The sequence below is a fragment of the Toxotes jaculatrix genome, chromosome 5 (genome assembly GCF_017976425.1).
Source record: "Toxotes jaculatrix isolate fToxJac2 chromosome 5, fToxJac2.pri, whole genome shotgun sequence".
Taxonomy (NCBI): Eukaryota; Metazoa; Chordata; class Actinopteri; family Toxotidae; genus Toxotes; species Toxotes jaculatrix.
Genome location: NC_054398.1, coordinates 11,836,094 through 11,849,437, shown reverse-complemented (window position 1 = coordinate 11,849,437; position 13,344 = coordinate 11,836,094). Strand labels below are relative to the sequence as shown.

General features: G+C 42.2%; 1 protein-coding gene across 2 annotated transcripts; it reads right to left on the bottom strand.

Annotated features, from left to right (window-relative positions):
- Positions 1 to 108: 108 nt before the first annotated feature.
- Positions 109 to 13,344, bottom strand: plekhg7 (pleckstrin homology domain containing, family G (with RhoGef domain) member 7). 2 transcript variants are annotated; one of them, XM_041039082.1, is made up of 17 exons: positions 13,059 to 13,344; positions 11,628 to 12,418; positions 10,726 to 10,748; positions 8,025 to 8,128; positions 7,015 to 7,055; positions 6,552 to 6,653; positions 5,941 to 6,090; positions 5,597 to 5,692; positions 4,795 to 4,893; positions 3,827 to 3,940; positions 3,206 to 3,380; positions 2,110 to 2,225; positions 1,703 to 1,790; positions 1,528 to 1,607; positions 1,280 to 1,433; positions 909 to 1,006; positions 109 to 394 (listed from the first exon to the last, which is right to left on the bottom strand). In XM_041039082.1, exons 2-17 carry the CDS (start codon positions 12,273 to 12,275, stop codon positions 284 to 286), a joined length of 2,199 nt encoding a protein of 732 aa, XP_040895016.1. In that variant the 5' UTR covers positions 12,276 to 12,418; positions 13,059 to 13,344; the 3' UTR covers positions 109 to 283. The 2 variants fall into 2 exon arrangements, with proteins under 2 accessions (XP_040895016.1, XP_040895018.1); XM_041039084.1 differs by lacking the exons at positions 109 to 394; positions 909 to 1,006; positions 1,280 to 1,433; positions 1,528 to 1,607; positions 1,703 to 1,790 and adding an exon at positions 1,806 to 1,938 and having other exon boundaries at positions 2,008 to 2,225.

The window sequence follows — 13,344 nt, the reverse complement described above, 5'->3', positions numbered from 1 at the left end:
CTAAATTTGATGCCTGAGTGTGCGTGGAAGCCTGATGAGAAGTTTTAAAAAGTAAATGAACTGATGTGTGTTCTCAAAAAGGAAAAACACCCAAGAACAACTTTTACTAACATAATCAGACATTTATTGTACACTACTGCAGCAGCTGCCTATAAAGGCAAACATTTAGTTTACAAAATGATCCTAGTGCTAATACAGTCATTTTATAGGACTTCAGGGTGACAGTGAAGTGCACAATTGACAATAAAGACGTTGCAGATGGCTTCTAGCACTGTTAGATGCGTCATATCTGTGAAGACTCCAGCCACAGTGAGGAGCTCTTGACTCGCGGCTGCTGAGAGTCCAGCTTCAGCAGCGCCACTACAGCGCCCTCTATCTTTGATATCCATGCTCTCTGCAAAACACAGATAAAGGTGGTCAGAGCAGATATCATCGAGTTTACTAGTTAACAGCTGTTTGGTTGGATTACCCAGATGATACAGAATATTTTATTTCTACAGCCCTCCACTTGTAAAAAAAAGCTCTATAATTATACTTTAATATTCATACAAGTTCATTAACCAGTAACATGGCAAAGGTCAGCAGTTTTTTTAAGATAAAACAATTTTTTTTAAATGACACTTGTGGCAGATTTACAATGAGATTCTCTCTCTTTAAATAACTGAGCATTAAAAGAGAAATACATGAGAGAAATACATATATTAAAACACGATTATTAAGGATGCAAAGTGGTGTTATTTTTAACAATTCATTATTGCGTTGATGCTGTTCATATCACATATCCACATGTGATGTTTCACATCTGTACAGTGTGAGTGTAAAATTTCTGTGAACAGAATGGAAGCAGCTCTTATTGAACTGCAAGCCCTTTGGAAACTTCTCTGAAACTCATAGTTGAATTGATCTACCTTGGCAGACTCTGACGCAGCTTGCAGGATGAATGCACCGATACACTGCTGGTAGCGGTTCTGGTGCATGATTATGAAAGAATGCGGCAGCCCTGATGCTACAAAGAAAGCACAGAATAATAATTCTTCCACTAAATAACACCAACAATCAACACTGGTTGTTATCAGATCAGGATATTTTGATTCTGCTGCCTGTCCTGCTCAAACCAAACTCAACATAGCCAACTTGCTTATCTTAGGGTAAAAAGAAGCACAGTTAATCAATACTGAGTCAAATGTGTCAGTGAATAAGCTCTATAAAAATGGATCCTCACTATGGAAACCCAGTCAAAAAGAAATGATGTCTGAGATACTAGATATCTTATAATTACTTGAGGCATTTAGCTGATCAATGTTCTTGAGTTGGAGACGGTCCAGAGAAATGGGCTGGTCGAGAACCGTGAAGGTGCAGCCCTCCTTCAGCAGCTGATCCAGCTCCAGGTTCTGTGGCAGCCTCAGAGGATTCTGCTCTGGACCAATGGACTTCTATGCAAGAAGAACGGTCAGGGACAAGTTATGAAGCTTGTGTTATTACTCATACTGAATGTTTATCATTAGTCCGGATGAGAGAGAGCCGTACCTTCTTGTTCCTCTTTATCTTTGTGATCAGCAGGAATTCGTCGAACAGGAACAGATACACATCTATCAGCTTTGTGTTCTCTGGCGATGAACGAGAGAAAGATGGAATAGGATTTTGTTCAAATCAAAGCACCTGAGAATGTGAAATGTGAAGGATTTATGCCAGATCTACACACCTGTGAGCACCAGTTTGCCTTCGTGCAGCAGACTTCTGTGAGAGATAAGATTCTCCAGAGTGACAGCCTTTAGGAGATGCTTCAGATTCTGAAAGAGACGCAGTCAATCAGGTGACAAGAAAACGTTTTCACCTTTTGACATGTAAACTGATATTGAAAGATCTGAGTGTCTGATACCAAAGTAACAGCTAATGGCACACCAGACTGTGAAACATGAATTGCTCTGAAATAGTTTTCTTTGCTTTTCGTGATATCTGATATATGATCGGATCATCTTATCTGCACACGAAAAGGTATTGGAGGATGAAGTGTTGGTGCGTATTGACACAGCTCTCGCAGACACAAACGTGCACAAATATTAACAATATGAGTTTAATAATAAATGCTCCGTGCGTCACCAGACAGACCTCAGGGATGCAGGCCCGCTTGTCTCTCTCCCATACAGGGAGCCACACCAGGGCATCGCGCAACTGTTTCACCTTCTGGTAGTTATCAAGCCATTTGACCTTTCCCTCCAAATCACCTGGAAAAGAGAGGCATCACTTCAGTCAAGACAAACAAAAATAGAATGCTAAAAACTAGTACAACATACCGTAGTTTTAGTGTAGTTTTTGCTTACTTCACAGTAATAACACATTTTGTTTTAAATAGCAGATTTATCATTCTTTACAGTATGAAAACATGGCTAATAAAACACTATTATCCATCTTGTGTTTTCCTCTACAGCAATGGTTGCCTGCCAAACATGGGTGTGACGGTATCGTGAGAGATCACCCAGGTTTTTACAGTAAATATCTCCCACACCCAGAGGACATTGGCCGACACATCTTAACTGTGCTTACCATACTTAACATCACCTCTGTGGCTCTGCCACGCCTTGTTTAATGGCTATATGAAAGTGTGTAATTTAAGACTTGTGAGGGCGAGCTGTTTGGTTCTGTAAGATTATTTGTTCAATACAACAAAATGTCATTGAGGTGCAGTGCTGCAGCACATTTCCCACAGCCTGTCCGTCTAGTTACGGAGTAAACCGACACAACAGCCCTGCAGGCAGGGGCATGCTGTGAAGAATAAACGGCCAGGGCTGCTGGCGGCCGTCCAATGCGTGAAGCCTGTTTGCTCTAAAAGACACAAGCTGGTCTGTTTGTGCTGACGGAGATAACTTGTCTTAAACCTGCTTAACATCCGTCTTGCATCTTGGTGTGTTTGTAAACCACCTGCTGACGAAACACTTGAGTCCTGATCAGCTGAACGACATTGCTGAAACGTCTGACACTTGAAGCGCAGTTTGTCAACAGCAGCTGACAAGATCTATGTGAAGTGCTTCAGGTCATATAACTAGCCCCACAACAATACAAGCTTACTCAGTCAGTGAGAGTCTGCTGATAAGGCACAACTGAAATGCTCAGGATGACAGTTGTAACAAAATAAGAGCATATTCTGATATGTAGTGATGCACTTGATAAATAAAGGGGAAAGAATCCAGGTGAAGAAGCCACTCACATATAGATGTGTCCACTTGCTCTGTGATAGCCTGCAGACCTCTGGTCTCGTCCTCCGTCTGATACCTCTTCGCAATGTTCCGCAACAACAGCGGGTATCGCGTTAGCCTCTGTAAAGGTGCCACCAACAGGTCACGCAGTTGCAGCCTCCGGCACTGCTCGTTCCTCTCGCACCACTTGGGAGAAAAAGGGGGAGACAAAGGGAGAAAGAGAGAGAGAGAGGCTGGGGTAAGAGGATGGCTGGAAAAAGAGGCAGGTCAGAGGGATGAAAGAGCTCATCACAGTGTTTGTTAGAATAGAGGGGAAACTGGGGGGATGGGCAGTGAAAAGAGTGTGAAAAGATTAAATCTAAGACCAAAACACAACAAAAGCCTCAACAAATACATGAGTACGATGGCAGGGAAGGCTACATGAGGGACAAATAGTCACATTCCTCTCTCTGACAAGCCTCGATGACACCAAACTGGTTGTTCGCTGTTTAGGCAGCAATATTGCTGTGTGTCCTCTTTCATACTTGGCACCACGTTGCCTGCCTTGGTGTCAAGGTACATAGCGTCCTTGCCGCTGCTTTTGACACGCACACACAATTTAGCTGCCTTCAGTGATGAGTTCCCTCCTGTACCTTCACGTAAGATCCAAAGTCCTCCCTGGTCTTCAGGCTGTCCAGATAAAGCAGAGCCGTGGAGTAGTTGAGGCAGTACTTCTGCAGGCAGTGACATATGCTCTCCCGGAAAGCCTGCCAAAAGATAGGAGAGTTATTTAAACACTGGGACACAGATTGCTGGGTCACATCAGCCATTAGGCTGAAGATAAACAGATCATAAAAAGGGAACAAGAAGATGTCAATCTGAACGCAAACACAAAAACATAACCTGTGTGCTCCTGTGAGATGAATTATTTCTCTCTTCTGCTTTATCTGATGATGAAGAAGTTTTTCATCACACTGTGATTTCTTTTTTGTTGAACTTTGGAGCTCAAAATTATTTATTATTAAAGGACAAAACATTAAATAGGATTTGTAGAGTGTCAGAGGAAGCGCAAGCTCTTTAAGGAAACCTGATCCAGTCAAAACAATGCACATGATTATTTATTATTCATGTTTTATTTTGAAAAGGCTCCTGTGGTGTGATAACAGACTAGCAACAGATAATGGTTGTGTTGCTTTTGCAAAAATTACATACACACATTTTAACCTACAATTTAAATCAAATCATATAATGACTGAATGTACCATTCAACTAACATTTAACACCCAGTCTATATTATGTCACCTGCTTTCTATAGTGAGTGTAGATACAATACAAAAAAACGCACAAGTCATTCTAATTCTAATAATCTTATTATTTATTAATTATTGGAAATTGAATTGTTAAAAATGTGTAATAATATTAATCAATCCAGCTTAATGTTTGATGTGCATTCTCTGTATTACTGCACAATGTGCACACGTCTCCAGCAAATCTTTTAGGGTGAAATGCTTCCTTTATCTCTCTCAGCTGCTTCTCACAACTCAACAAATTGTCGAGTGTCGTCTGCAGCTGAGGTCAGTGTGTTGGTGTGTGTGTGCGTCCACATGTGAGTCACACTCGCCTTGCTCAGCAGCTCCAGCAGGGTGGGCCCGCCACCCTCGGTAATCTCCAACGTGTCCTTGATGACGCGCAAGAGGTTGTTCAGGAAACCAAAGCTCACCTGCAGCAGAAAGCACTCAGTGTCAGGTGTCACTGCACAGCCACGAGACACCGTCATACCTCACTCACTTTCAGTCTAACAATAGAGGAAGAAATTACATAAAAGAACAGAGAGGTGAGCAGACAGCTGTGCAGCTGCACCTTAAGATGAGTGAATGGATGAATCAATTAATGAAGAGAAGGAGGCAGATCCATCCCTTCAGTTTCATCTTAGGTGCCAACAACAGGAATTATATAATAATCCAAGCGCACGTTACGTATTAAGTTACAATGATATAGTTTTTAGATTGGTCTTATTTTTTTCGGCATCGCTTCAGTTGCTTAAAGGTGTTATTTAGGCTGGTTTAAAAATCAAATCTTTTGTATGAGGTAATAGAAATTTTATTCATTACGCTTCTATCAAACTCCGATTTTATGGCATACTCGATGTTCTCTTATCTCTTTTATGTTGTTTGTCTGTAACTTATTGTTATTGCTCCCTATCATTTCCAGGACTCCCTTGAAAAAGGATTTCCTGGTTACGAAAAGGTCCTGGTTCTAGTTCCTCTCATTTAGGGCACTTTTTCAGGAGTTAGTGTTAACAATAGTTCACACAACAAACACTGTTATTATAATGCCGTGAAGGCTGCTGTTGTTTTTAAATTATTTACATAATACATATAAAACTAACAGGCCTTGTGCTTCTTATTTGCATCATGTCTCACCAGGCAAAGCTCATTGAGGTTTGCAAACAGCCTCCAGGAGTCGACATCAGTCAGGCAGCTCCTCATCTGCAGGTTTGAGAGTGTAGCCAAAAACACCTGAAAGCAACAAAAGAAGTCACAGAGAGAATGGGCTCAGGCTATCTGTGGTGCTAGCATTAAGTTTCTAATCCGTTGCTGTAAAGAATGGAAATCCCAAAGAGACTTTTACATGAACCTCAATGACAGGAATTCAGTGAAAAGATGAAAACCATAAAGCAGCAGGTGTTGGGTTTCGTTTGGGTTTGGTCTATTTATTTGTGGTCTTGCTTGTGTGTATTTGAATGTGCGTGTGCATTTTGAGTCACCTCTTTGAGAACCATGAGCTGATCCAGGAAGTAGACACACTCGCTAGTGAACAGTTCCCAGATGGCCTCTTGTCTCTTGAAGCCCTGAGGGTCAGAGGCGGCGCTCACCTGGGAAGACTGGTCCCGCAGGAACTCCGCCAGAGAGTAGTCCTGCACACAGATAGACAGAAAGACAAATCACTGCACTGTTAAGTAAGACACAAAAAGGGAAAATGTATATTCCTCAAACATCTCAGAATGTGTGTATGTATAATAACTAAATATTCTGTGACTAAAAGTTCCCACCACCACCCTGATACACTCAAGCACATGTCAGTGTTTGTTTATGTACAGGGTCGACCTGACAGGTTACTGTCTAGAAATTCTGGTTATTGCATAACGTGTCATTTAAAAGTTGCGGGAGCTTCGCACTCACTGCCATCCTGTTATTTCTGAGTCATTTGTTAAACACTGAGATCTATTTGGATTGGAAATCTGAATCTCTTGTTTGTTCAAACTCTGATTTTGCTTGGATTAAAAGTCACTGTGCAGACAGAACAAACATGATGATTTACATAAGAAACAGCATGGGCGCTTAAGGGCTTCTGCCGCCGACAGTAGTCATTTCTCACCTTATACTTCTGAAGTTCCGAGCTTCTCCAGTCTTGAATCTGTGCTGTTGAGAGATATTTTTCGATATCTGACACTGTGCCTGTCTGCGACTTCCCTTTAGTCTGCGAGGCAAAGGAAAAGACACACAAAATGACAGAGGGCTGATTCTAAAAAAGGATTTTCAGATGTGGATGTGTGTGCAGATCTGTTATTTTGTTTTGGTTATTATCTGTCCATGTAACAGTCTAGCATTCTCAAAAACCAAACCAACAAATTTGGCTCAAGTTCTGCATTTCAAGTGTTGACCAATTACAAAGTCTGCGTGAGCGAAAAGGGATAAGAGGAACCTCATTAATCTGCTTTGAGAAGTGGGTCAGAGAACAATGTACAAACCAACTGCTAAAACAAAGCACATCAATACAAACCACAAGTGTAACACTGGCAGCCGCACAACAACCACTAACAGACAAACAACACACCTACCGTACTACGCCTTGAAAAAGGCCACTTTGACTTCTTAGTATCTGTGAAGATCAAATATAAAATGCTGATTACTAACAATGGTACAAGGGCAAATGTGTGCTGTCAAACAAATGGGATAAGAATCAAACAAACAAAACAGTGTTCGAGGATAAAAACTGTGCTGGACTTGAGGAAACAACTTACAGAAAGTGCATTTAATTCTGTTATTTTTGCAAATATGGGTTAGACACACTAGTGCACAAATAGTGTATATGTCTTGCCCTTTTGGCTGATTTGTGGTTTAGCACCACAAACAGACACACTGATAAGTTGAATTCCTTGAAGCATCAAGACACATTAATAAATGTATGCTGCTTAAACTTTTCACAGCCAGGCCAGAAACTGTTTTCCATTTATCACTTCCTTTTATCTGCCTCTCAATGTCTCTAATAAGCTTCAAATATGGATGTTAATGTGTTACACATTATCTTTTTAAATAAAAATAATCAGAGCTGTTGAAAAAAAAATTAATTAATGTGAATAATTGGATTTGCATTCAAGATTAATGCTGAATTATACACATTTAGAATTTAGATTTGCCTAGAAAAGCCATGTAAAACGTTGATGTTGTCAAGTGTGAAAGCTCATTACAGAACATGAAAAGGTTGATGGCACTGACACCAGCTACAGAGGTTTCTATGTTTATATAAACATCGTAAACAGTGAACTCTTTACAGCCTCTTTCACCATTACGGAAAGTGGGCCACAACCCAAACCAAACTATGATGCACACACGTTGCTTGAATTTCCATAACAACACAGAGGGATGTGTTACAGCCAAACATCGTAGCTCATTTTGCTCTCAAGGGCTATTAAAGTGTTCACGTACGGTGAGATAAGCCAATCAGTTCATGTGGAAGCATCACTTAAAAACAGGGGGCAGAATGATAGGGTTAATCAGCAACAAATGAGAAATAATACCATCAAAATATATACAGCGTAATAAATAATTTTACTGGAGAAGTTTATACCATTTAATATGCCAGCTGCTCCATTGGATACAAAAAGGTCTCCTGGTGAAACATCCAATCCGGGCAGGCTGACCACCACAGAACTCCGTCTTCTTTCCTGAAGCCTGAGGGCACAGAAGAAGACGTCAGGTGAACGTCTTTCATGAGGCTGCCAAACATGCCAACATTAAAACTGGTAGTAACGCTTGGCATTTTAAAACCAGCGTCACCAGACATCTGATATTCACTGTCACAAGAACCATTACTAGTCTATTGACAGTGTAGTACAGCACAAAGAGAAAAGACTTAGTGCGAGCCACAGGAAATAACAGAATTCCTTTTGTCATTTTACATGGTTGAAATACCACTGAAATACCATCTGCATTGTGCAGCAAATTGGCAATTAACATGAGTAGTGGAAATTATAAAGGATAAGAGTTATGTGTCTGGCTTATAGGGGGATAGCTGCTGATTAATGGATCACCCTATTTGTGTGGAAGGAGGCGAGCTGTCAGTGTGTGCCAGTTATAATCCTCTCGGTCTCCTTTTCATAGTTAGTAACCAAGGCATGGCTGTGGCTGGAAAAACACAGGCCTGCCTTTTCGCCTCAGGCAAAGCTCAAACAGCCACTGTTCTCAAGTATTTTGACTTATCCTTTGCTGTTTTAGTTTGGAGATCACAGCTGAAAGAAATTAAAAAAAAAAAAGAACACTCACATGTTGAAATTAAAAATCAAAGGCCATAATAACTGTTATTCAATTATGTTATGAAGGTGTGGGTGATACTAAGAATAAACTAAATATCTAGAAAGGGCATGGCCACATGACTGTTTTCACATGGTGCAGAACTAAACAGAGCATTGATCTTGCTTCTCATAAATTGAATCAAAAGATTTGAAACACAGTAAAACTTGATCTGTGACTGTGTGACTCTTGACAAGCACAATCCAAACTTTTAGCCGATGCTAACAGCAGACTTGTAGTCGTGGCTGCAGTCAGCAGAAATAAGGTGCACAGCAACCAGACAGGCTGGTTTTGCCAAAGGTAAGGTACACTTTCAGCACTCTGACACTGATCGACAGCTGACCAGTGATCCACGTCATCACACTGCAGTTTCACGTCTAAAGATTTAAAGCCAAGACCCTGAAGGTCTTGGCTTTAAACAGAGAGAGAGTTTAGAGTTCAGAAATAGATAGAAAAAGAACTGAAAAAGGGGAAACAATAAGGCAAAATCTAAGAGAGGATCTTTGTTATAAAATCCATTTCACCATTGGTGCATCACAAACATATCCTCATTGAGCTGATCGACACTTTTCTAGCAGATAAAGGTTATCAGGACGTGCTCTGGTAATAAGGAAGCCTGACTTACAGGTGAGGGCTAATGTCCCTGTTTATGATGACAATACAGCAAATTGGAGCAGAAGTTCAACCAAGAGGAACTGGTTAGCCTCTGTCTACTATTACATGCAAAATCTGCTTTGTTAAACTGAATGATCAGTCTTTCTTCCTCTTACAGCACAGAACACCCCCTCATACAGTAGCTGCATTCCTGCTGCTTTGCCTTAAGAGTTGCACAAGCAGCACAGGAGACGAACTCGAGCGCACATGTAGGCCACATGGCTACAGGGGCCAACCAGTACAATCATAGGAAAAGTTAGTGTACAACTGAACAGGAGTAACCTGGTACGTTTTTCCCCCTCCAGGACACTTTTGTTGAACTGTGAAAGCACCAACTGTTCTTGCTTGCATGCTCACTGGCAGAGGCCGTGTTCTTCCTGGTAACCTGATACAACCCCTCTCCACAGAGATCAATGTATAGGCAGGGCAGTGCCGAATCAACAGCAAAACAGATAAATGGTTGGCAACAGCACCTGAGCACTGTGGAGCATACACGGCTGATGGGACGGTAAGAGAGGCGCTCCTCTAAACCAGGTCAGTGCCTCCTTGCAGTTCATTCCACCAGCATCCTTACAATGACATCCTGTTGCTTTGTGACCGTTCAGAAAGCTTTCTCTGTGTCAGCCTCTCTGCCACCGAGAGCACTTGTAAAAATGGATGCTTTGTTCCCGCACAACAAGAGAAATAATGATGCCCCAAAACAAAACTGTCCCCAACCAATGGCTCGCAAGGCCCGGTCACTGTAAGAGGCACAGTGCCAGGGTGTAATTACTAGGACAATAGCTGCCTAATTATCCAGTGAGGGGAAGAGCCCAGAGGCCCATTAGGAGGGGTGTGGGTGGTAGTAAGAGAAAACAGCCTTAATGAGAGTTTGTCTAGCCCATACATAACCATGGGACTCTCAAAACTTAACCCACCAAGCTTATGCTCCATTAACAAAGACATGAATGACAATGAATGCACAATGGGGCTCCTTAGACCAAAGGTCCAGTCATCCTCGCTTGCTCACGAGTGTCCAGCGAGCACAGAAGGCAGAGGCACTCGTGATGCTGAAGCTCAAATATTTTAGTCAGTCAAAAGATTTGACAGATATTTTGGAGAAAAAGCGACGGAAGTGGCTCATCATGCAAATTAGAGACAAATAAAGGACAGAAAAACAAACGTGAGCGCTGTAGTGTAGTTTATCCGTCACATGAAAATTTTTTTTTAGTACATTCCTGATATGCAAACATGTTCTCACTAACTTGAAAGCAGAGCGCTGGTGTTTATTTGCTACGCTGGCAAGTTACACAGACAACATGCAAAACAGTCCAAGGTACACCTACCTAGAGTAGCAGTGGTCTTTCTCCTGCAAGAAGACAAAAATACTGCATCAGACAATGGCAAATTTTAAATTGTAACCACAAAATATACAAATACACCACTGAGTTGATTAACTTCTTTGGTACCTCACTGAAAATTAGAAACAGGTATAAATCAAAACAAGTTCAAATCAGATAATTTTACACACTAAAAATTCGCACTTTCTTTTTTTAAGTGGCCAAGTTTACAAAGCTCTAATTAGGCTATTTTACATGCCATGCTAGCACTGTCTCACTGTACACTCAGCATTAAATAGAGTGTGCTAGGACCTCCTACTGCTAACAACACCACTATATCACTTTCAAAGACATTCAAATTTGAATCAGTGTTTTAAGTGGTCGCTTGGATTCAAAAGCCTCTGATATCTGAGGAGAATGTCGGGACTCTATTGAGAATGTGCTCGCTTGAATACCACGAGCTGATGAATAGATCTCCCCATTATCTTTTTCCATCGCTCACTGACCCCTCCATTATTGGGTGACTGCTGACTGCGGTGAATAGGGGCCCAAGGAGAGCACTTCCCAGGGCTCTCCAGGCAGTGGGTTTGGTCGGAGCTGTCAGTGCATGTAACTGCTGATTCATTTGCTGTCAAAAGCTCGCATTGTGAGTGACCACCGCAGGAGGCAATGCAGAATGAGGGAGAGAAAGTTTCCGCAAGGAAGGAATGTGTAACCATTTAATTTAAAAGCTTTGGATAAAAAAAAAAAAAAATCCACACCAGACTACAGCACATGACTTGTGGTCTTGCCTTGAGGTTGGGTGTGGTGATAAGGGGAACAAATGATTTCTGCTGGACTCCAGTCATCCTTATTATGCAGACATGCTTCAATTAAAATTATGTTTTATCCTGCAAGTAAAAGCTCACCTGTACTTCACCATCAGGAAATCCAAAATCTTTAATAAGAGTGGGATGAGCACTGCAACACTCTTTTCTCGTGGGAGTGATACCATTGTCAAAAGTCTTTGATCTATGTGATCTGGTTCTCTGTCGGCCAGAGGATGAAATGGGCTGGTGATCGTGACAGATCTCTCCATCAGAGAGTGGGCTTGCTGCGAGAGGAGACTTGACTCTGTGTCCCGGGGACAGGGGGCTTATGGGGGATGGTGTGCTCGATGTAGAAGGCTCCTCCTGTGTGCTCCCCATCCTCGCCGGATCCCGGGAATCTATCAGAGGACGCCGGGTGCTCCTCATCCTCCTCAAAGTGGGAGATGTGGAGATGCGGCCTGGGGCCTGCCGATCAAACTGGAAGAAAGGTGCTACCAAGCCATCAGTGTCCACCAGAGACGAATGTCTCAGCTTGGAGTGTGTCCGTGTGAGATCTATGTGCATTATGACCGGGTTGCTGGTCTGACTCTCCTTGTGCTCAAAGGGCCCCCAGTCCGTTTGTGTCTGTGCATTTGCCACACCTGTGGTGACAACTTCATTTTCAACCCATTCAATGTAACTCCAGTCCAGCTTCTTTTCAGTGTCCTGGTCTTTATCCTGTAGAATAACGTGCTTCAGCGTAGACATTGTAACCTCAAAGGCATTGTAGTGCAGCAAAGATCAGAAAACGTGTGATCTAATGGTCTGGTTGCTTCGCCTCCTCTGAGTTAAGGTCAGATGATAATCCTGTTGCATTCCAACACTGTTCACACCATTCACTTCTCAAGCCTCTGGGAGAAAAAGTAGAAATGTGTCAATACACACAAGCAGAATGAAGCAGGCCCGGGCACAAACTTAACTCCTAATCTTCTGAAAGGGGATTTGATCAAGGGTAAAAATGGTAAGTTGGCAGTGCAGAGGTCTTAAAAAGATACAGTGTGACTGTAATTTAATGTGCATTAATACAGTAAATGGGGGTGGGCAAACCAGGGAGACTAGACTTGTTCAATGGGTGAACAATGATGTTACAGCATCCATATTACAGAGTACAGTAACTGCACAGTTTATCAGTGTGAAGTCTCCACAATGTGGTGTGAGGCACAAAGGAGCAAAGGAGGCCATGCACCTTACTTCAGCTCTTCTGTCTCAGACTGTTGTCTGAGGCAGTGTTTGTATGCTGATACAGATTTTCTCTTTGGGTAGCCTACTAAAGACATTACACTATTGTCTTTAATCATCGTTTAGGTTAATTTCACAGTTTATTCCACGAGCTCTTATCCTTCGCACATCCACGAGGTAACAAAGGTAAAAGAAGAAACAGTTCATCCGAGAGTTAATCATCTGTAGTTACCTGGTCACCTGCGTGGAAGCAGAAATGGCACGTGCGTGGAGAGAAACTTGTTTAATTTTTAAAAAGCCTGGTTTACTTACGTCCTCCGGGCGCCACGCGACGACTTGAACGACCGGTGGCGAAATGAAGTGTGACCGGGAGAGTCCTGCTGCAGGCTCAGTCTAAAGCTCACAGATTTAGACGGAGAGAAAGTCTCGGGTCCGACGGTGTTTAGTTGTGTAACAGTAAAAGAAAAGAAAAAAAAAGAAAAGAAAAACAGGAGAAGGCAACGGTCAGCCTGGGAAACAGGTCTGTGTGGTGCGGAGTGAGGGAGAGGGAGTGGAGCGGCTCATTGTCCGGAGCCGGTGGAAAGGTGCGACTGCTCTG

Excerpts from the sequence above, each read along its gene's own strand:
- plekhg7 (XM_041039082.1), bottom strand. The coding sequence starts at position 12,275 with ATGTCTACGCTGAAGCACGTTATTCTACAGGATAAAGACCAGGACACT. Across the intron at positions 4,894-5,596 it reads ACCTCAATGAGCTTTGCCTG|GTGAGCTTTGGTTTCCTGAA; the intron begins GTGAGACATGAT and ends TTTCTGCTGCAG. Across the intron at positions 395-908 it reads CTGCGTCAGAGTCTGCCAAG|AGAGCATGGATATCAAAGAT; the intron begins GTAGATCAATTC and ends TGTGTTTTGCAG.